This window comes from Ambystoma mexicanum, chromosome 3p, assembly GCF_040938575.1.
Source record: "Ambystoma mexicanum isolate Mex_15411 chromosome 3p, UKY_AmexF1_1, whole genome shotgun sequence".
Lineage (NCBI taxonomy): Eukaryota > Metazoa > Chordata > Amphibia > Caudata > Ambystomatidae > Ambystoma > Ambystoma mexicanum.
The window spans coordinates 572,115,269-572,136,819 of record NC_090925.1 but is presented as its reverse complement, the minus strand read 5'-3'; the positions used below and the strand labels follow the sequence as shown (position 1 = coordinate 572,136,819).

General features: G+C 43.1%; 1 protein-coding gene across 1 annotated transcript in view; it reads left to right on the top strand.

Annotated features, from left to right (window-relative positions):
• SLC2A10 (solute carrier family 2 member 10) overlaps positions 1-19,605 on the top strand; it is a 507,763-nt gene extending 488,158 nt beyond the window's left edge. The window contains exon 6 of the mRNA XM_069651300.1: positions 17,396-19,605. Coding sequence (XP_069507401.1) covers positions 17,396-17,489 — 94 coding nt within the window. The 3' untranslated portion in view covers positions 17,490-19,605. The remainder of the gene's footprint in view (positions 1-17,395) is intronic.
• Positions 19,606-21,551: the final 1,946 nt, after the last annotated feature.

Below are 21,551 nucleotides of genomic sequence, written 5' to 3'. Positions count from 1 at the left end.
TTGTGTTTTTATATGTGAACTCAGCCAAAGGTAAGAACATTGCCCATTCGTGTTCACATTGGCCACAATAACATCAAAAATATTCTTCAAAGTCTTGTTGTCCATCCATTTGAGGGGAACCCATGGAGTGATGCAGATCCACTCCTAATTGCTGTTGTAAGGTTTTCCAAGATCTGGAAACAAATTGTGGCCTCCTGTCAGACACAATCATTTGCCAGAGTCCATGGTATGCAAGCATTTTGTGAAGAAATGCTTGAGCTAACTGAGCAGCAGTGGGTACTTATAGCATCGGTTCAAAGTGAACTAATTTTGGCAAAGAATCTATAACATTCCACAATTTGTTATATCCTTGAGATAGTGGAAGGTTGGTCATAAAATCCATACCCATGGAATGCCCTGTATGAGGCAGGATGGGAAGAGGACAGAGTAATCCCATGGGCTTTTGCCATAAACCTTTAGCACTGGTACGTGTTTTGCTTTGGGTTACGTACTCTTTAACATCAGCAACAACATTATTCCACCAATCATATTGAAGTGCGAGGTCTAAAGTTTTCTTTTGTCCGTAATGTCTGTATTGTCCTGCTAATGTACTATCATGAGACCACTTCATGATTTGTTCTTGCTGGGCACCCAAAGTCGTGTTCCTCTGTACACTAATACATTTTTGTCTGTATGTTGAGTATTTTGAGGGAAGTGAGCCATCTGATACGATGATGTTACGTGTTACAGGAATTGGGATACTGAGGTCGATAAAGTGAGGATCACTTTTTCAGGGAGTACAAATGGTAAATCTGGTTCTTACCTTAAATCCAGCAGTGAATAACGGTGTGGCGAGGCATCTGCCTTGGTGTTCTGATCTCCGGGTTGGAGATGGGTCCAATTCAAAACAACTGAAGAAGTGGACCCATCTTCATTGCCTCTAGTTAGTACTACAGGCAATTTTAAGGAATCCTACATTTTGATGATCTATGAGTACAGTTACCGGAATTCAGGCACCCTCTCGACGATGTCTCCAGGTGAGGAAGGCGTCTTTGATGTCTAATAACTCCTTATCAAAGGTGGTATAATTCCTCTCTGATGACATAGGTTTCCTGGAATGGAATGTCAATGGGTGTAGTTCTTGGGTAATATCTTTTTGTGATTGCACAGTTCCTAAGTACTGATTAGAGGTGCCAGTTTCCACCACAACGGGAAGGCTGCTTTATGACAGTAGTAAAACAGGAGCTGAAGAAAATGCCTGTTTGAGGTCTTGGAAGACTATGTCAGTTTGTGAATCCCACACATATTTGACGTCATCTGAGTAGTCGTGTCAATGGAAATGCTAATTCTGAGTAGTTGGATTAGCAAACCCCAAGAATCTTTGGAGGTCTTTCACTGTCTGTGGTACTGTCCAGTTGAGTACGGCTTTGACGTTTTCTTGATCCATGTGCATGCCAAGAGGAGACAACACATGTCCTAGAAGACGACCGTATCCTGATGGACAGTATCGGTCTGCATGGTTTGCATGGCACTGGCCATATCTTTAATAGCTTTTCGAATGCCACCCTGCAGCGATAGTCTTTTCAGTCTGTCAGTACCCAAATAGGTGTATCTTCATTAGACTGTATCTTGTTTTTCACTGCAAGGTGTCAATGTCATAAACCAAAACAGAGTCACAAACCCAAGCTCCCAACAGGGGATGATATTGTGTATACTGACTCTCCCCCAGTCCACAACTGGAAAAAGTCCTCCATGTATATGTATGGATGGCAATATCCCAAGGAGCGTCTCATTGGAATAAAAGTACAAAAGAGAACATACATTATCTATACACTGTATGGCTTCCCTTTACAAAGGAAAGGCATATTACTCGCATGAGTCAGTTAGGGCCCGGCTGTGAAGTCAAGGTGTTCAATTGACATGTATATCAGGTGCAGTGAAAAGAAAACGCTGTTTTATATGAGGCTTATACACAATACTTGAGTGAGAAAAACAGAGCAAGAAACACGGCTTATACAGGGGATTAGAGAATGGCTAGCGTCTCAGATGGTGTGACAGTGAGGAAGGGGTTTCACTACGAGATTTCTACTATCTCGTGGCTGGCCCAACCTAAATGACTTACTTGGTAATCAAAGAAAGCTAAACTTCTTAGGCGCTGGATGCAGAATTGCTGGCAACAGCTGGCTGGATCCGTGGTCGGTGAGTGTCTGTTGATCAGACACAGACTCGCAGTTCCGAGCGTGCCTTAACCTTGAGACCCGAAAGTAGTAATAATTGTATTTCTTATATATCACTACACACCCTAGGTCTCAGAGCACTGAAATAACAGAAGACATTATTCCACAGAGTGGTACTCAATGTATCAACCTCTTAAGGATGAAAGGCTGAGTTGACCCTGCCGGGATTGGAACCTTCCACAGAAGGCTGCGCACCTATATCGGGGGCAAGCACTTGGCTCACTGCTATCTGACTGGCTAGTAGTGGCTTTACTTCCGGTTTTGTCACAACACCTCCACGAGCCTGGCGCCATCTTATGTACAGGCTCCAGACTCTGGGACGCGAACTGCTTGAACAATGTCGAGGATGCAGGTAAGAGGACCGGAGCAGGGTGTTTCTAACATGTTCCGTCTGAAGGGGTCACCTGCTTTTAGTTCTTGTTTGACACATGAATGAAGCTCGTTATTACATATGATGTGAAGAAAGTGTGAGGCACACATGAAAATAATAGAGATGATTTAAAAAAAATTCTGGGGCATCTTTTAATTGTCTTGAGAGAAGAAACAGATTTGATAAGGTAACTGTGGCTTTGTGTGAGCCTTCATAATAAATGCACCCATCCCAGCTCTCATCACCTAACAAAATCTATTAGGGTCGTGTTGAAAACAATGGTTACTCTAATGAACCATCACAAATAAAGGGTGAGGGTTGGAGGGGAGTTTTCTGCAACAGCTTGTAAGGGAGAGACTGCAGGGTTGAAGTAGTGAGAGGGAGTTGTCTCCAAGGAAAGGCCTGATTGTAGAAGGGAAGCATTCTGCTGTTTCATGTCTTTTGGGAGGGTTATCCAAGCACCTCTAAGTGGATGTGATTCACAGGTGGCTCCTTATTAATCCACTATATACAAATAAATATTATTCATTTGTCAGGTGTGAGTGGCTTACTTGGTATATGTACAGTGTGTTTGAGCGTAGAGTTTGAGAATGCTAGTGTATGGAGGTTAGAGAAGAGCCAGGTTGGTAACTTGGAGCATTCATCTGGTATGACCATGGTGACGTCAGTAGTGGTGCACCTTGGGCCGCTTCTCAGAAGTGGTTCCCTATGGGTAGGTACTTATAGGGATGTGACCTGATGTGACCTGAGGCACTCCCGTGTGGGCCAGTGTCTCTGAGAGTAGACAGTGGGTAGTGACTGGTCCTGGATGGGAGTGTGTGAACACGGGGAAGAGTGGAAGCCATAGGGAACATGCTGTGGTGGGGTAGCAAGTACACAGTGGGTGAGAATAGTTCCCAAGTGAAGTTTGGGTTGGTTTTCCAGATGGGGTTCCTAGTAACAGCTAAGCATGCTACGAGGTCAAGGTGTAATATCTAGGAGCCAGTCATGCAAATTAAATTGGGCATTGGACATAAAATCATTTTTTGCATTAATTGCATTGGTCACCAGGTGGCCATATCACAATGGGACACCTGAGAGCAAAGCCTCAGAGGGTCTTAATTGCAGTGGACCATGCAGGAGCAAAATTACATTGTGACACATGGGAGCAAATCCCCTGGGGCGCCTGGAAGAGTACAGTATACGGTAGAAAGTAGAATATTGAACTGCGTAGTTTGGGGTGCAAACAATGAAGCCACACATAGCAATGCAGAGCATTGCCTAGCAAGGCACAATAACGTCATGACCAAGCATGGACAAGCATTAGAAATCGTAGCAAAGACCTAACATGTCAACTCAGCCTTGCCTCCTCCCCACACTCCTACGATGTTGCTTTTGTAGATAGCTGCCATTTCACTTTGCCACTGTCAATCTCTCTCGCTCTCTCTCTCTCTCTCTCTCTCTCTCTCTCTCTCTCTCTCTCTCTCTCTCTCTCTCTTTCTTTCCCTCTCTCTCATAGATGCATAGATGCACTCTTAAACAGAAAAGGGCATGGCATGGCAAAAATACTTTGCAACTGCAGTGACAGTTTTTTTTCCAGGTTTAGTAAACATAGAATAAAACATCCATATTAAAAGTTCACGGAGGGACACATTTTTGCTAAATATAAACATGGGGAAGGAGGTTTCTAATCTTACATTGCTTATGTTTCTGTAACCATAATGTGTCATTTATTTAGCACAGTGCATAATTGTTAACTTTTTAAAAATGTATTACTTTACATGAACTAGTGTGTCTGGACATCCCGTTTTTGCCTTGACCGTCCCAGCATTTTCCCGGTGTTCTGACACTTTTTAAAGTTTAAAAACAGCATTTCGGAATTTGGGGGTTTGGTGGATACTGTCCCATTTTTTTGTGAAAGGGATTGAAAAATCCTAACATGGCTGGCTCCCGCTCTCATCATTCACTTTCAATCCCCTCTCCCTTCTTCTTGGTATTCTCTCGGGCTCTGTGCTTCCCATTCGCCAGGACAGGGCACCGATATAGAAGTAGGACTACAGTTTTATTAGCATCCCATTTGTATTTTAGTCCTTCTTTTGTGTTTGTGCCCTGAAACTGTAGTCCTACTTCTAGGTCAGTGCCTGACATCGTATTTTATTTTGGAAATCTGGTGACACTAACATAAACCTAATATAATGAACATCCTCTTAGCATCTTATTACAAAACACTGACATCTGTTTGTCAACTATTTTTTTCAAAAAACACAAATCGATGTGTCAATTTCATGGGTCGACATATGTTTCATCAGGATTGACTGGTGGTCCTGTTGTGTGAGGCCATGCCTAATTTCTTCAGGACTCATATCTTTTTCATTTAATTTTGATCAACAAGTTTATGTCTGGTATCATGGGCAATGGATTAACACTCAACTCAAAGCCAAGGTGTCATATTAATGTGTTTCTTTAGGAGTAACTAGAAAATGGGGCATTACCGTTAACACCAAGGTATTCTTAACAAACGTACCCCGGGTCAGGCTTTTCTCAAGATTATGGTCCTAAATCCTTCTCTCTCTCTCCAAAATATACTGTCCTTCTATTCACTCTGGGGTTTTGAGTGTTTACGCAAACGTCCTTCTTGGCACCTTGAAGAGTCTATCTTCTCTGGAAGTCTGTTTTTGGCCATCCGGGCACATAGAATACCTGTTGTTACCACCCCTAGTGGCTTGGGTCATCCAGACTGGTTGCCGAGCATCAGACTCTTTCACTGGTGTAGGACCACAGGGTTAACAGACTTATCCCCAACTTCTTGACGGTGGTGACAAGCTCAATTAGTTATTCCCCCAAGATTGAACTGTCACATGATGCCTCTCCAATCTGTAAGATTCTGTTCAGGGCTCTTTGTCCTGCCCTCTTCCACACTTACCTTCATGCCTTTCTTCTTCCTCTCACCTCTAGTCTAACCCTCCTCTTTTTCTCTCTGGTCACTTCTCACCGCCCCGGCTCTTCTTGCCGCCTTGATATATATATATATATATATATGACACACACACATGTGCCTGCACTACTTTGCGCCAATGATAGATGTTTCGGCGTTCATGTTCCGCCTTTTTCAAATCCCTTTTTCAAATTCTCTGGCGAGAGAAACGACCGAAACGCTTGAGGCTGGAACTCCATAATTTTCAGATGGGATTGAACCCAGGACTTGGCTAAACCTTACAGGACAAATGAATCTTAAAAAGGCCCGGATATGAAAAAGGCGGAACATGAACGCCGAAACACGTGTCATCCAATAGGGCTAAAACTTCTGATTTTCAAACAGAATAAGAATAAAAATGGACAAAAACAACTGATTGAAATAAGAACTTTTTCTTTCAACTATCATTGGCGCAAAGTAGTGCAGGCACATGTGTGTGTGTCTTTCAAGTTTACAAACGGAGTAGAGGAACTCAATGTCTCCGTATCAGCCTACACTCATGCGACAAACAGCTACATAAGGAAAAAAAGAGATAAAAGAACAAATAATTAAGTGATAACTACAAGCAACACTTGTACAAATTAGGTCGCAAAGGTACAAATGCAAGATATCGATACAAAAAAGTTCCTCACAACTCAACAACTCAAGACTATATATATATATATATATATATATATATATATGTGTTGAAAAAAAGAGAGAAAGAAAGAGGAGAGGGGCGCACTCCAGTTCCCTGCACAGTAAACCTTCCCAGCCACAGGTGTTCTCCTCCGACCGGTTTCTGTGCCAATACACGTCATCAGGGAGGCTGTCTTAACTTGCAGCTCACAGCAAGTGCAGGTGTTACCACTTAGTGAGGATTCTGCTGCAAGGACTTCTGGTAGCTGTAGTCATCAGGTTAGCAAGGAACAGACTCACACCCAATCCCACAGTGGGGAAAGGGGGGGAGTAGCCTACAGTGAGGCACTCCAAAGTTGGGCATAAATTACCCCGGTGCAGCACCCTATTAGATTTCTGAAGATTCCACCCTTCAGAAAACTTACATGTGTTGAAAAAAAGAGGAGAGGGGCGCACTCCAGTTCCCTGCACAGTAAACCTTCCCAGCCACAGGTGTTCTCCTCCGACCGGTTTCTGTGCCAATACACGTCATCAGGGAGGCTGTCTTAACTTGCAGCTCACAGGTGAGTCTGTTCCTTGCTAACCTGATGACTACAGCTACCAGAAGTCCTTGCAGCAGAATCCTCACTAAGTGGTAACACCTGCACTTGCTGTGAGCTGCAAGTTAAGACAGCCTCCCTGATGACGTGTATTGGCACAGAAACCGGTCGGAGGAGAACACCTGTGGCTGGGAAGGTTTACTGTGCAGGGAACTGGAGTGCGCCCCTCTCCTCTTTTTTTCAACACATTTGTAAGTTTTCTGAAGGGTGGAATCTTCAGAAATCTAATAGGGTGCTGCACCGGGGTAATTTATGCCCAACTTTGGAGTGCCTCACTGTAGGCTACTCCCCCCCTTTCCCCACTGTGGGATTGGGTGTGAGTCTGTTCCTTGCTAACCTGATGACTACAGCTACCAGAAGTCCTTGCAGCAGAATCCTCACTAAGTGGTAACACCTGCACTTGCTGTGAGCTGCAAGTTAAGACAGCCTCCCTGATGACGTGTATTGGCACAGAAACCGGTCGGAGGAGAACACCTGTGGCTGGGAAGGTTTACTGTGCAGGGAACTGGAGTGCGCCCCTCTCCTCTTTTTTTCAACACATTTGTAAGTTTTCTGAAGGGTGGAATCTTCAGAAATCTAATAGGGTGCTGCACCGGGGTAATTTATGCCCAACTTTGGAGTGCCTCACTGTAGGCTACTCCCCCCCTTTCCCCACTGTGGGATTGGGTGTGAGTCTGTTCCTTGCTAACCTGATGACTACAGCTACCAGAAGTCCTTGCAGCAGAATCCTCACTAAGTGGTAACACCTGCACTTGCTGTGAGCTGCAAGTTAAGACAGCCTCCCTGATGACGTGTATTGGCACAGAAACCGGTCGGAGGAGAACACCTGTGGCTGGGAAGGTTTACTGTGCAGGGAACTGGAGTGCGCCCCTCTCCTCTTTTTTTCAACACATTTGTAAGTTTTCTGAAGGGTGGAATCTTCAGAAATCTAATAGGGTGCTGCACCGGGGTAATTTATGCCCAACTTTGGAGTGCCTCACTGTAGGCTACTCCCCCCCTTTCCCCACTGTGGGATTGGGTGTGAGTCTGTTCCTTGCTAACCTGATGACTACAGCTACCAGAAGTCCTTGCAGCAGAATCCTCACTAAGTGGTAACACCTGCACTTGCTGTGAGCTGCAAGTTAAGACAGCCTCCCTGATGACGTGTATTGGCACAGAAACCGGTCGGAGGAGAACACCTGTGGCTGGGAAGGTTTACTGTGCAGGGAACTGGAGTGCGCCCCTCTCCTCTTTTTTTCAACACATTTGTAAGTTTTCTGAAGGGTGGAATCTTCAGAAATCTAATAGGGTGCTGCACCGGGGTAATTTATGCCCAACTTTGGAGTGCCTCACTGTAGGCTACTCCCCCCCTTTCCCCACTGTGGGATTGGGTGTGAGTCTGTTCCTTGCTAACCTGATGACTACAGCTACCAGAAGTCCTTGCAGCAGAATCCTCACTAAGTGGTAACACCTGCACTTGCTGTGAGCTGCAAGTTAAGACAGCCTCCCTGATGACGTGTATTGGCACAGAAACCGGTCGGAGGAGAACACCTGTGGCTGGGAAGGTTTACTGTGCAGGGAACTGGAGTGCGCCCCTCTCCTCTTTTTTTCAATATATATATATATATATATATATATATATATATATATATTCAAGGAAAAAACGTTAGTTTGCAGGGACTTTAAAGTGAGAACTTAATACATCAAAACTCCTGAAATTCAGCTAAAGCCACCTTAACTTCACAGCTTCTGTTGCTCAGCCTATCAATACGATGATGGCAATCGCAGATAACATCCCTGATGACATCAGAGATGATATATTACTGGTGACCTCACTAATGACATCAACTATGACATTACACAAAAGTAAATGTATTAAAAAAAAATGTGATACTATTTAAAGATTACTTTTACTTGGTACATTGTGTTTTATTTCAATTTTAACACGTTAATTACTTACAAAAGGCACACAGAAAGAAATATACATCTATGTACATGTTTACAAGCAAATTTTGGTTTTTAAAACTTCATTGCTTATCTATACATATATGGATTTAGAGTAATAATCAATTTTTTTCAATACCCATGTATGAAATCTTAAAATATATCCTAATACATAGTAGTTTCTTGCTTTAAATCACTTCTCATGTCATTTAGAAAATGATACGTCTACACATTTTTGTAACAAAAAAACAATTCAGTATGTTTATTGCAAGACTTAGTAAATAATTATGGTTCAACTTGTGTCTCTATTTCTACAAATTATTTTTGCAAATGTATATACAGATTATATGATAGTGAATGTCTTAGAAATATTTGGCACAAACAGGAACATTCTAAGCAGTGTGCAATTTATAATCCAGATGTCCTCTTTTACCAAAGTACTACAAAGGAAAGCTTCACAAGTAGTAATATGATGCATGTGTAGCTGTTTACTGTTTTAAACAATGCACTCATTGTTATGAACTATTGGAAAATGCTAATGTCACATATCTAGAAACGTAATAGTGGTCTAAATATGGGCAAATACCTACAGTGATATTATGTCTGATGCCATTAGCTACATAATCATTTATGTCATATATGGCTTCCAATGATGTGCTTACCCAACATGGGAGCCGGCCCCGTGCAAAGACCCATGATTAATGCCGATAACATCCTCTGTCTGGCCCTGTGACCAGTCTGCCCTGGACTAGGAGAGCTGCTTTGATGCCGCTGCACACCCTGTGATGCTAGGTGTGCTTTCATCTCATCTACTCAGCAAGGTAAACCTTGATGGGCATGTGAGAAAAACCCTATCTGCAATCCGATGTGCCTTGATGCTATTGTTAAAGAAATACCACAAAGCCCTTCTAAAACAGCCACGAAGATGCCAACATCCCTGGCATCTGAAGTGCCTGGACCTGTTAGTCCGCCTTCAGCCCCATCCGATTGGATGGATTCCAATGGTGCCATCCCCTGTCTAGCCCTGTGCCCCATCTGCCCTGGACAAGAGACCTGCATTCATTTCATCTATGCAGCAAGGTAAGCCTTGATGGGCACTTACATAAAGACATTATTTTCACTGAGATAAAAACGCTATCTGCAATCCAATGTGCTTTGATGCTATTGTTACGGTAATAAAAACCTTCTAAAATGACTGGCAAGATGCTGACATCCCTGGCATCTGGAGTGCCTGGGCCTGACAGCCTGCCTCGAGCCCCATCCGATTGGATGGCTTCCAAGGATGTGCTTCCCCAACCTTGGAGCCGGCAGGTGACACCAGCACCCTGCAAAGGCCCACAAACAAGGCCAATAACAACATCCCCTGTCTGGCCATGTCCGCCTGAGACTGGCCCTGGCACCACATCATGCCCAGATATGTCCTCCCACTAGGTGCATGATACATCTCCACTCCTTTCTTACCTGCACTAGAGATCCCCCACACACATATAAGGCCAACTGCATTCTTACCCAAACTAAGTATACAGACTGTGTTTAAACTGTCTACGACCCCACTGATACTTGCTACGGCTACACAGCAATGGGAACAACTAGTTGCTGTCAAGCTGCCTCCCACTCTCTGCCCTCCCGAAGCCACACCACTGCCCCACTGCCATCATCCCACCTCCTGCCAAGCCTTACTCTATAATCTGCTAGCCATTGACATCTTCATTGGCTAGCCTTGCTAAAAACTGTGGTCTAACACCTGCACTGTCTCAACCCCCACACTGTAACACTCAGCCTAATATCCCTAACATTCTTTTTTACTCACCCTTGTCTGCAGCAAACCAGTCACCCAACCCCCCGCTCCCCCACTACTAGATGCTGATGAAACTGCAACTAACGAAGAAGGGCTCCCAGCTCTCCTACAGCCTACCTGCCCGAAGGTTACTTCCACACCGGCTAGCACCATTACCTCACCTATTCCCATATTGAACTGTGCATTAGTCAACGCTGCAAGATACATTCAGGCACATCCTCTTGATATCTTTAACCTCATCACAGCAAACAACCTTGATTTGCTTGACATTATCGAAACCTGGCTCAATGCTACTTCAGGCCCCTGCCTATCAATTGCAATTCCCCCCAACTATAGTATATCTTGATGGGACAGAATGGACGCCAGAGGGGCGGTGACGGGTAGCCTTACCAGCAAGAGACTCGATGTCCATCAAACAATTTAGATCATCACTAATTGAAATGTACAACCTACTCCTTCAAAATACCACTCTCATACATGAGTACCATCACCTTACACATCATATATCAGCCCTAGGCCCTGTAAACTCCTTTGACGAGCACCTACTCCAGTTGCTGAGCTCCAGCATCAAACCTACTTCCAAAACGATTCTCTTTGGCCACCTCAATCTTGGTCTTAATGACCCCAATGCCCAAATGCTGTTTCGGTAGCAAACGCCCCCCGCGCCCTAGGCTTCAAACAGTGCATCGGCGCCCCCTGACACCATAAAAGAGGCACACTAGATTGGCTAACCACTCTAAATTGCATTACCTCCATCCTCTCCAGCCGGCCCTGCACATGGAAAAACCACCACATTATATCCTTCGCCATCGCACTTGCAAGCACACCTGCCCAGAGAGCCTTACTACTGCCACCTACCATGGCACGTAGCTAACGGAAACTCACCAAAGACTGCATCCTGTTACTGCTTGACAAGCTACAGCCAGTCCACCTTATCAACCTTGACCTCTACATGCTAACTAACTTATATTCTAACACGATGATGCAAGCAATAGACACCATTGCTCCACTAGCACCCTGTAAACCGAAACCCACCACACATTTCAACTCTTGGTGTACGTCTGACCTCTTGGCTTTCAGATCAAAGAAACATGAGGCTGAGGTCAACTAGAGAAAGACCCCCTGCACCCTACTCAAATCCACCTTCTCCACTGCACCCAAAACATATATGGCTGCTATACTCCAAGCGAAAGTGGCAAAATACAACTCTGAAATCACCAATGCGAAATCCAACACCAGAGAGATTTTCAAAATTCTCACAGAACTCGAAAAAACCAGCATCCCCCACTCTTGACTTATCCAAAGATGAAACCTGGTGCGCCAAGGTCTAGAATGCCCTCGAGGACACAATCACCCTGTTACACAAAATAATCCTACTAAAGCAAGCCACTACCATCCACCTCAATCCACCCCCTTGACAACAACCTCACGGGACAGCCCTCCCTTTTGCTTCAACTGAATCTCTCAAGATGAAGTCACCTCCCTCCTTAAAGGCCTGAAGCCCTCTCGCTGCAAAGGCGATGCCTGCCCTGCACCATTGTCAAAAACTGTGCGGAGGCACTAGTCCCTTTCACCACCACCTTCATCACTCATCACTACATCCTTTGCATCCTGCTAGGTCCCCATTAGTCTGAAGGAAGGCTCAGTACTTCCGCTGCTAAAGAAACCTTCCCTGGACCCCACTACCACCTCGAACTACCGACCTATCACTACCGTCCCTCTCCTTTTGAAGATCTTGGATAGAGCATTTTACATCCAAATTTGGCACTACTTTTCCAATTGAATTCTAGGAATCAGTCAATCAGGTTTCTGACCAGGACACAGAACAGAATCCCCCTTACTGGACTTACAAATCCAGCTTGATGAAATCAAAGACTCTGAGAAAGCTGCCATCCTGCTTATATTGGACCTCTCAGCAGCGTTCGATTTAGTGGACCACAAAATACTCTGGCATCACTTGACCTCTATGGCTACCTTTTCACATGAGGCCTCGAGTTGGGTTTTCTCCTTCCTGGAAGTCCGATCAATCCGAGTTTTCACTGACAATGCCAGTGCCCTCCAGCCCCCCGCACCTATCACCTGCATTGTCTCCCTGACACTTTACAAAATCTTCACCGAGCCCCTATTTTACCTCCTCGACGCTATGGGTATATCCTACACTAAATATGCTGACGATACCCAGATTCTACTCCTCATCTCAGGCACCTGCCAATTCGACTCAGAAAAACTCAATTCGATCTATCAGACCATTCAAGCATGGATGACCACCAACTTCCTCTGTTCCATCGATGACAACACTGAGCTGCTCATTGTTGGCTTTCCCACAGTTACCAACAACCTTAGCAAGCTCTATTCACCATAGACGGCATTAACATCCCATCTCACAGTCAGTGAAAACTTTGGGAGTCTACCTCGACACCTCCCTCTCCCTCATGCGCCAAGCCAATGCTATCTCTTCCTCTACCGCCACTACCAAACTCATTAATGCCTACAGGCCCTTCCTGTTTGATGATAGCCACTTCACCATTGCCCGCACCATCATAGGTGCAAGACTGGACTACTGCAACACACTATTCACTGATACCACTAGGAGCAACATTCACAAGCTACAAGTAATCCAAAATAACACTTTCTGGTCGGCCTCAAACATGCCTAAACAGGATCATATCACCTCTGCCAGAAGAGAGACCCACTGGCTTCCGATACATGAAATAATTATTTAAAAACGTTGTCAATCATCCACAACTGCCTTTCCAAGCCGGCCCCACTTTGCCGCATTCAGAAATTCACAAAAGCATTGTCCACAAGACCGAAAAGATCCGCCTATGCTATTAAACTGATCTTACCTAAATACAAACTGGCAAGGTAGGTGAATCGAGCTTCCCAATTCTTGCAGCTAAACTGTGAATCTCTTTACCCCGAGCACTGAGAGTGGGACAATCTTACTGGGCTTTCCGTAAACTATTGAAAACTTGGCTCTTCACATAGAGCTTTATGACTTTTTACACAATCTTCTCAAGTACCCATATGCCTTTACTGTAACCTACTACATCTCACTTAGAGCTCCATTGTCTTTTTACAACCTTTTCTTGCACAACCTACTCAAGTATCCATATGGATTTATTGTAACTTCTGTTTAAGATACATCTTGATGACCATGGGTTTAGTGCGCTATACACATTAAAAAATAAATAAATAAATATTATGCTATCAGTAATGTAATCTGTGTTGTCATAGATGTCAACAGTGATGTCTTCAGGGATGTTATCCCAACAGTGGGCATGAAGTTGAGGTGGCTTTTGCTTAATTTCAGGGGTTTTGTTGCCTGACGTTCTCACCTTAACGTCCCTGCAACTAAGTGTTTTCCTTAAATTTCAAGGTTTTTTTTATTCCATAGATTATTTTCTGGACATGGCTGTCACCACAGTCCATTTTAAAACACTACCAGACCACTAGCCATGGCCTTCAGCCATGCCCACTGTCCATTTTAGAAAACTCCCAGACCACTAGCCACGGCCTTTGGCCAATGCTGGTGGGCACGGCCACTCAATATTTTAAAACACTTGCAACCCATGGCACAAAGACTCATCAATCACAAACTGATTTTGACCTGTTTTGACAAGGTTATCAGTATGCATAAAAGATTGCAGGCTTTGAGAACTCACAATGTTCTTAGGCATTGGGCAATGAGATTACATTATTTGCCAAGGATCACACACTTTGGTTAAGCAGCATGCAACAAACCCCTTGCTTTATGTACGGTCTCTTGTTGACTGTTGTGATACATTGCACAACCCCAACTAACCGCATTTAAGCAGCACAGAAAAGGTACAAAAATGACCAGCTGCAATAACAACATATGCCCAGATACATTTGCCCCATAGCAAAAATCAAAAGCTGGCACTCATGAATGTACACACAGTACATGATCATGTATCTTAAAGTGAAATATACAAATGTAGTTCAAGTCCTTCCCCTTAGAAGGAAGTGTGTGAGAAAAAAATTGGACTTTCAAAAAAAGTAATGAACACCAGAAAAATAACATGAGGAAATGTTTCAATAAATATGCTGGCAAAGTATAAAAGATGCTCAACTTTTAAACCCAGCAATCTGTTGTGAAATATTCCCTGGAAAATAAAATCCCAATACAAAACAAGTGCTTGTGGTCTAGTGGGTAAGCGTCTGCACTGGGAACCTGAGTAAAAACCTGTAGCCAAATACTTGAGCAAGCTTGCCAACCTCACCAAACCCAAGGGGTTGCGTCCACCCTCACATGTGTCTTTTACTTGTGCCCTGAAAAGCAGCACCAATCGGGAAACTAACTACACCAATGTCCAGGATTGCAAACTCTCTTGCCACATTGTTTGTTTGTTTGTTTATTTATTTAGTATAGCGCGCAAAACCCAGAGGTAACAGGGCGCAACAGAGGTCAGGAAGATAGGATTACATAAAAACTTGGTTACTCATACTCATGACTGACTTGCCCTCTCATCATTTCTCCTCCTCACCCCTTTGTCTGGCTTTCAACAATACTCTGCTTTATAAAGAGAACTTGAAAATAAATAACACATACCATAGTATCACTCAAATATATAAATCCTTCTACAACAATGTTAGGCAAAAAGTGTACAATTGTGGCATTATTCCCTGCTTCTTGACTGGGAGACTATAAATACCAGAATGCAATTCAGCAAAAGGGAACAAAATGGTTTGTGAGTGCAATACTTTCAAGGAGCAACAGTAGCACGGTTTAAAACATAATAATGCAGATTCCGTTTGTTTTCTTAGTGTGTTAAGAGATATTCAAAACTAAGAAAACACACAGCATCCGAGACTGTGGACTGTATCCCATCCATGCAGTAACCGGGACCAACCCTGCTTAGCTTCAAAGAGAGGAAGGGGCCGGCCCCCTCAGTGCATGTTGTTCTAAGTGGTCTTGTAACTTGGGCTCATTTATTAACCAACATGGCCTGAGGGGGCTGGCCCCCTCCTCGCTTGATCCAAGTTACTGCATTGATGGGAGACCTGGAACCATGGGCAGTGATTTTTCACCACCAACTGTAGCTGTAAAAATATAAATTGTTTTTTAAATCCTTTTTCTATTGCCGCGGGTACAGAACTACAGATACCCTTGGCTATCTGTAGTCATATAATAGCTGCGAATATCGGAAAAACTACCAGAAATAAATGCTTTCCTCCCCCCCCAGGCCCTCACCAAGTGTCCCCCTCCTCTGTGCCTGCTCCCCACACACCCATGATGGCCTCCCCACCTCCTCTGCCCTCTCCCATTCCCCCTACAACACACCCTGTTTCAGTGATGGTTTGCTTTCAAATGTCAGCCCTTAGCAGCTATTCTGTCCGTTGTTCTCTTATCTCCTCCCCCACCTCTAGAGTGATGGCATTTGCATGTTTGTTTACCTGCAAATGTTTGTTTTCCTGCGTTTTGTTTTCCGGTACCCTCGGCTATATCCACTGCTATCTTATGCATCGAGCAAAAACAAAGATGGTGGCTGTTTAATTTCTTTAAAAAACAGTTTTGGCAATTTACCTGAGATATAGCTATCTATTTTGGACAAGAGGGTACCCCCTTCTCCGTCAAATATTTAAAAAACAACTGCACGGAATAACCCCAAACCACAAAAAAGGCCTGAAGGCAATGCTTCATGCCCAAGTTGTTTTGAACCTGATCCAAATCCATCCAGCGGTTTGGGCTGTGCGGTATGGCAACTATTTATCTTTTTGTCTATGGGAAAATGAATGAGAAGTAGGGCACAACTTAGTTTTTTGTTTTCTTAATACCTTTTTTATTTGTAACATATCATTACCAAACCTTGCAGTCTGTGGGGGGACTGTGTCTCCCTAAATGACTTCAGAATATCGGACAAATCCGTCACACCAGTCAAAAGTTATTAGGAATTAATTTTGTTGAGGTTCCTATGGGGTCCAACTCACCTTAACTATAGGCCGCGACCACCGCCCTATAACATATATTCCCCCAAGCCTTCCATTTTGTTACCCCTATAATGCCACTCCAACCCCATGCCGACCCATTTTAACCTCTTTACCCCACTACCCTGTGTTTATTTAATTCATGTTGGCAGTGTTTTTCGGTATTACGAACCACTCTGAAATGTACCACTCTGTAATGTTTTAGATATATTGACTGGATGGCGAATTTTGATTTATGATACTGCCCTTCCGCAGTGCAAGTCACCTATTTTAATTTGTCATCTTGGAAGGATCAAATTGTGGCACATTGGAAACCGATTAATCCCATTTAAGGATGACACTTTCTGGACTCAACCAGTACCCTTAGATCAACTGTGCTTGATCCAAGTTTTAAGCACCTACCGACTTGTACATGTTTATAAACAAATGCATGACTTTGCGCCCACAGATTTCATTGACCAGGCTAAAAAGTGATTAATAATTATTAATGAGCTGTTAGGCTGAAATAAAACAAAATATGAAAATAAAAGGAGAGCATTAGTGATGAGGCTGAGCCCAGCACTGTTGGCACTCTTGGCTGATTCATACCCATTTGGTGACTCTAATCTTAAGCCCACCTGTGCTCTAGGTATGTCACACAGCACAACCTATTATGTGCCAGTGAACCCTGTACGCCTATGTGGTTGGTGCTTGGCATGCATGTACTTGCCCCTTCTCAATGGAAATGCCATGCCTAGTGGTGAAGCCGTAGACAATATCCATCACGGCTGCAGCAGTTCTGCATCTGGGATATTTTTGGAGACCGCAATAGTGACGATCTGTGTCGATGAAATTGATGTGCGATATGTCCAACTGCCGTCCTTAAGTGCAGTAACATGTTAAATATATGTTAAATCATTCATTTGATGCCCCTTGATGATTGCAGCGCAAACACCTGCAATGGTACTAACCCATCTCAATATTTGGCAGGTTGTTGAAGGCCAACAAGTTGTGGAGAAGGTCAAGACGGAGAGAGTTCGCAGGAGCAGAGTACCAAAGAATGGACGTGGCTAGTGCACCGTAAATGTATACAGCCACGTGACCTGGACCAAAGGCCATTTCACATACTGTGGTTCCTGTGTGATGTGTGCTCTATCCAAAAATTCAAAAAGAGTTCTATATTAGGGGCCGAATTGGGTTTTCTGCTTTAGGGTGTACCGACTCTGTGCCTTACATAGAATTATGATATCCGTGCAGGGAAATAGGTGCCTTCAAAACAGAGGACACAGGTGACCTGGTCCTATACTGGCCCCTCCACACCATGCACCAACCAAAACGTTTTATTGTGGATTCAATTCTATGTTCACATTATACAAAAATCTGTTGTTTTTTTAAAAACTTGAACTAATTTGTTTAAACATCATTACAATAAAAGAGAAAAGATAATAATACACAACACAAATATATCACAACTTTCATGTGTGTGAGGTTAGTAACAAAAAAGTGCAATATGCATTCAGAAAGGATGTTTACACTTTAAATTATGCAGTGTACAGCATACATATGGGAAAGACAACAAACAAATAGCACCCCTGGCCCAATTAATTCATCTGGCCTAATGTTTCCTGGTTATAACTTGGAGAAAGGCCGAGATGTCAGTCATCAGCTACTGAGCAGGTCATTACAAACTCGTAGCTGTACGTCAATTCCCTACAGTGCCACAATCGCCAAGGTGTGTATACAAAAGAGAGAAACGCTCTCTCGAGTTGATTTACAAAAGATGTCAACACAGGTGTTTCAGCCAAACTATCCCAGGGGTACACACATCCTTAGTGTCCCCGAAGCATCAATACACAGTCTTCATCAGGATGGGAAAAATAGTCGAGCGCACGTGTGTTTTCAGCACCCATTGATTGCCAGAGGTCTCCTATTTTCAACATGTGTGTTAAAGGTGCATGACGGACCTGGGTACATTCAATTAACTCACAGAAACGCATGCTGTTACCTCACAGCTATGCATTCAACTGTACACGAAGTCTGAAGAGAGAATTGCTGTATCAGTCATCAAACAACCTCCATGGGAGGGTTCCAACGCAGGTTGTTTTTTCGACATATGCGAATGTTTCCGAGTAATAAAATGTCTGGGTGTCAAGTATCAACCATTTCGAGCAAAAGACGTTCTCTAGTCTAATATGACTGAGAGTGTTTCTCTCTTCTGTGTACATCCATTGGCGATTGTGGCACTGTAGGGAATTGATGTACAGCTGCGAGTTTGTAATTACCTGCTCAGTAGTTGACGAATGCAATATAGCACTTTATGCAAGTGAAAGTTATTATATATGTGTGTTTGTTTGTATTATCTTTTCTCTTTGAATGAATGGATGTTTAAATAAAGTATTTAGAGGTTTGAACACAAAAAACACTGATATTCGTATATTTGTAAAGTGTGAACATAGCATTAAAGCCACATTGAAAGGTTTTGGTTGGGACATGGCGTGGGGGTACCTGTACAGGGCAAGGTTAGCTGCTTCCTCTGTTTTTAATACGCTTGTCCTTCCCATTTAGAAGTAGGTGTCCTTCCCTTTGAGGAGGATAAATAGGGGTGACTCTTTATTGGGATTTCCATGTGCAAAGTTCAGACACTGTTTAGATCCCCTGCAAATGTATCATGTAAATAATTATGTCCATTCATCAACCTTCACATGTAGCACTGTGCGTCGCCCTGATGTTGAGCAACAACGTGGTGCGTGCATTGACATACTTCTTGCATTATCTTACTGAAGTGAAACCTCAAAGTGCCTGCTTAGATGTTCCATGTTTTTTAGGGCGGTTAAACAGATGTTATTCCTAATGCTAGTGTTGATTAATAATGTGTGTGTGTGCGCCGCAAACATGTTCATTTATTGCTGAACAGGACGCTGCACAGTGAATTTTTTATTTTCTATTTCTTTGTATTCTTCACAAATTGCCTTCCAGCGACATCTGCCGGAGAGAGGTATAATCGGAAGCAGGACCATGGATCAAAGCTTCTGTTTTTTGGGAGCCTCGTCATTTTATTGATTTATGACTTACAAAATGCACTGTATTCATGCACTTAAGAGAACACTTGTAGGAGACCGTTTATTTCCACTTTTTTATTTTAGAAAACACTGTTACTAGCTCTTTGTTTCAATAAAAAGGCATACATTTCCGTAATTTTTCATGAGATTTAAATGTGTTTTATTATATGCATATTCATTGTGTCTGTGATGTGATAACGTTCATTGTTTGTTACGCGGATTTTGACATTTGAGTAGTGAGGTTACTGTAAGGGGAAAATGTGCAGTATTTTAAAACCATGCTTTTTTTTATCAGCCATTACGGTATACATTCTGTCGAATGAGGTACTTTGAAAATATATATTTTCGAAATACTGCATGTTTGTGAGGCGAAAAACAGTCCAACAATAATATTTTAGAGGTAGACAGTTGAAGGTACTTAACAGGAATAGTTTTGCCCCGTAAGTGAGCCATGTGGTACCTCATTCCTGCGGTTTTCTAAGACATGCAGCGTCCAGAGGGCATCCCACAGTGACATATGCCCAGCCTGTGCAATGGGAGCTTTCTGGACCCTTCTGTGCATATTGTCTGACGTGACAGCAATTGTGGGCACTGCTGCTGTTCACTTTCTTTTCCATCTCTGTCACATAGGTGACATGTATTTGTATAATTTACCTAACCCTGGCATGTCGTCTTTTTCAGAATACTGCGCATGGTTCTTCTGAAAATCCTATGTCTAGGCTGGTTTAACAGACCCGCAGGTGATGAAATCATACAAGGTGCGTTCTACTGAGAATGCCGCACGTGGTAATGGTAATAGCCGCATGTGATATTCCTAGCAAAAAAACCTCAACCTATGCTGAGCCTGTAAGAAAACTCAGATTTTACGATATTCTTGAATAAATGCATGATATGTAGCATACCTTTGTCACTGAAAGAACATGAGTATGGGTAACATTGATTTCACACACATGCACGCAGCTAATATTTAAGCTCTTCGATACAGCAGTAAATGGTGCATACATGCCAACATGCCCCATTCCAACAGTGGTGATGTTAATCTAGTCAAGGTTTTTTCTTTGCATTCTGGGACTTGTAGTTCTGGAGTTATAAGGGGAAATCTAGGGAAACAGGTCCAGAATCCAAAGAAAAACGCAGGACTGGACTAGTTGTCACGATTTATAACACATGGATCTTTAATGTCAAAACAGGAAAAAGAACAGTTTCCAAGCAATGAATAGCACAAAGGTTTAGCACTCCCCCTGCCACACTCACCCCCAACCATCAGCTAACTTAATTCACTTTAAATGGAAGGCAGTGGCAAGGAGTAAGGATAGAGAGAAAAATCGGATTTGAGATAAAACCCACCACCCCAAGATGGGAAGCCAGAAAAGAAAGTGAAAACCAGTTTTTAAGCAAAACGGCAGAATCAGATTTGGATTTATTACCTACACGGCTATGTGACAGAATGAAAGGAGCAGTACAGTACAATGCTGCTACACTTGAGGAGATAGGGAAGCTTAGAGACTACTAATCAGAACACCAAAGTAACACGGAAATAAGATAGGAAAATCGATTTTGGGGTGCAAGCAAATGCCAAGGGGAAAAAAAAACAGCAAATGGAAATTCGTTTTACACTGGATTTGCAATGACAGGTAGCTTAGGAAAGGGTTAAGCTTTCAAAATCGGAAATCGATTTGCAAGGACCAGGACAGAGGCACATGACAGATAGGATTCTAGACAAAAGAGGTTGCTCTCAATGGGACTATGGTTTGGGTTTTCAATGGGACAGATGCCAGTTAAGAATTCATAGGGTAATGCACACAATAAACGGGCAAATTCGGTTTCCAGTGACAAGGAGACTAATTATGTTGAGGCAATACTTTAAGGACTATAATTATTAAAGAAAGACACAAGGAGGTTAATTTTGAATTTTAACCAACTTACACCTTGAATTTTCTTATAGGGGATTCATTGATTTACTTCAAAATAAAGCTAAGGATTTCTACAGGCAACTGAGAGATTTATCACAGGGAATATGCTAACATGTACAGCTAAACACATTCTTCCATTGGAAGGTGAATAGATGATACTGGCAATTTGGGACT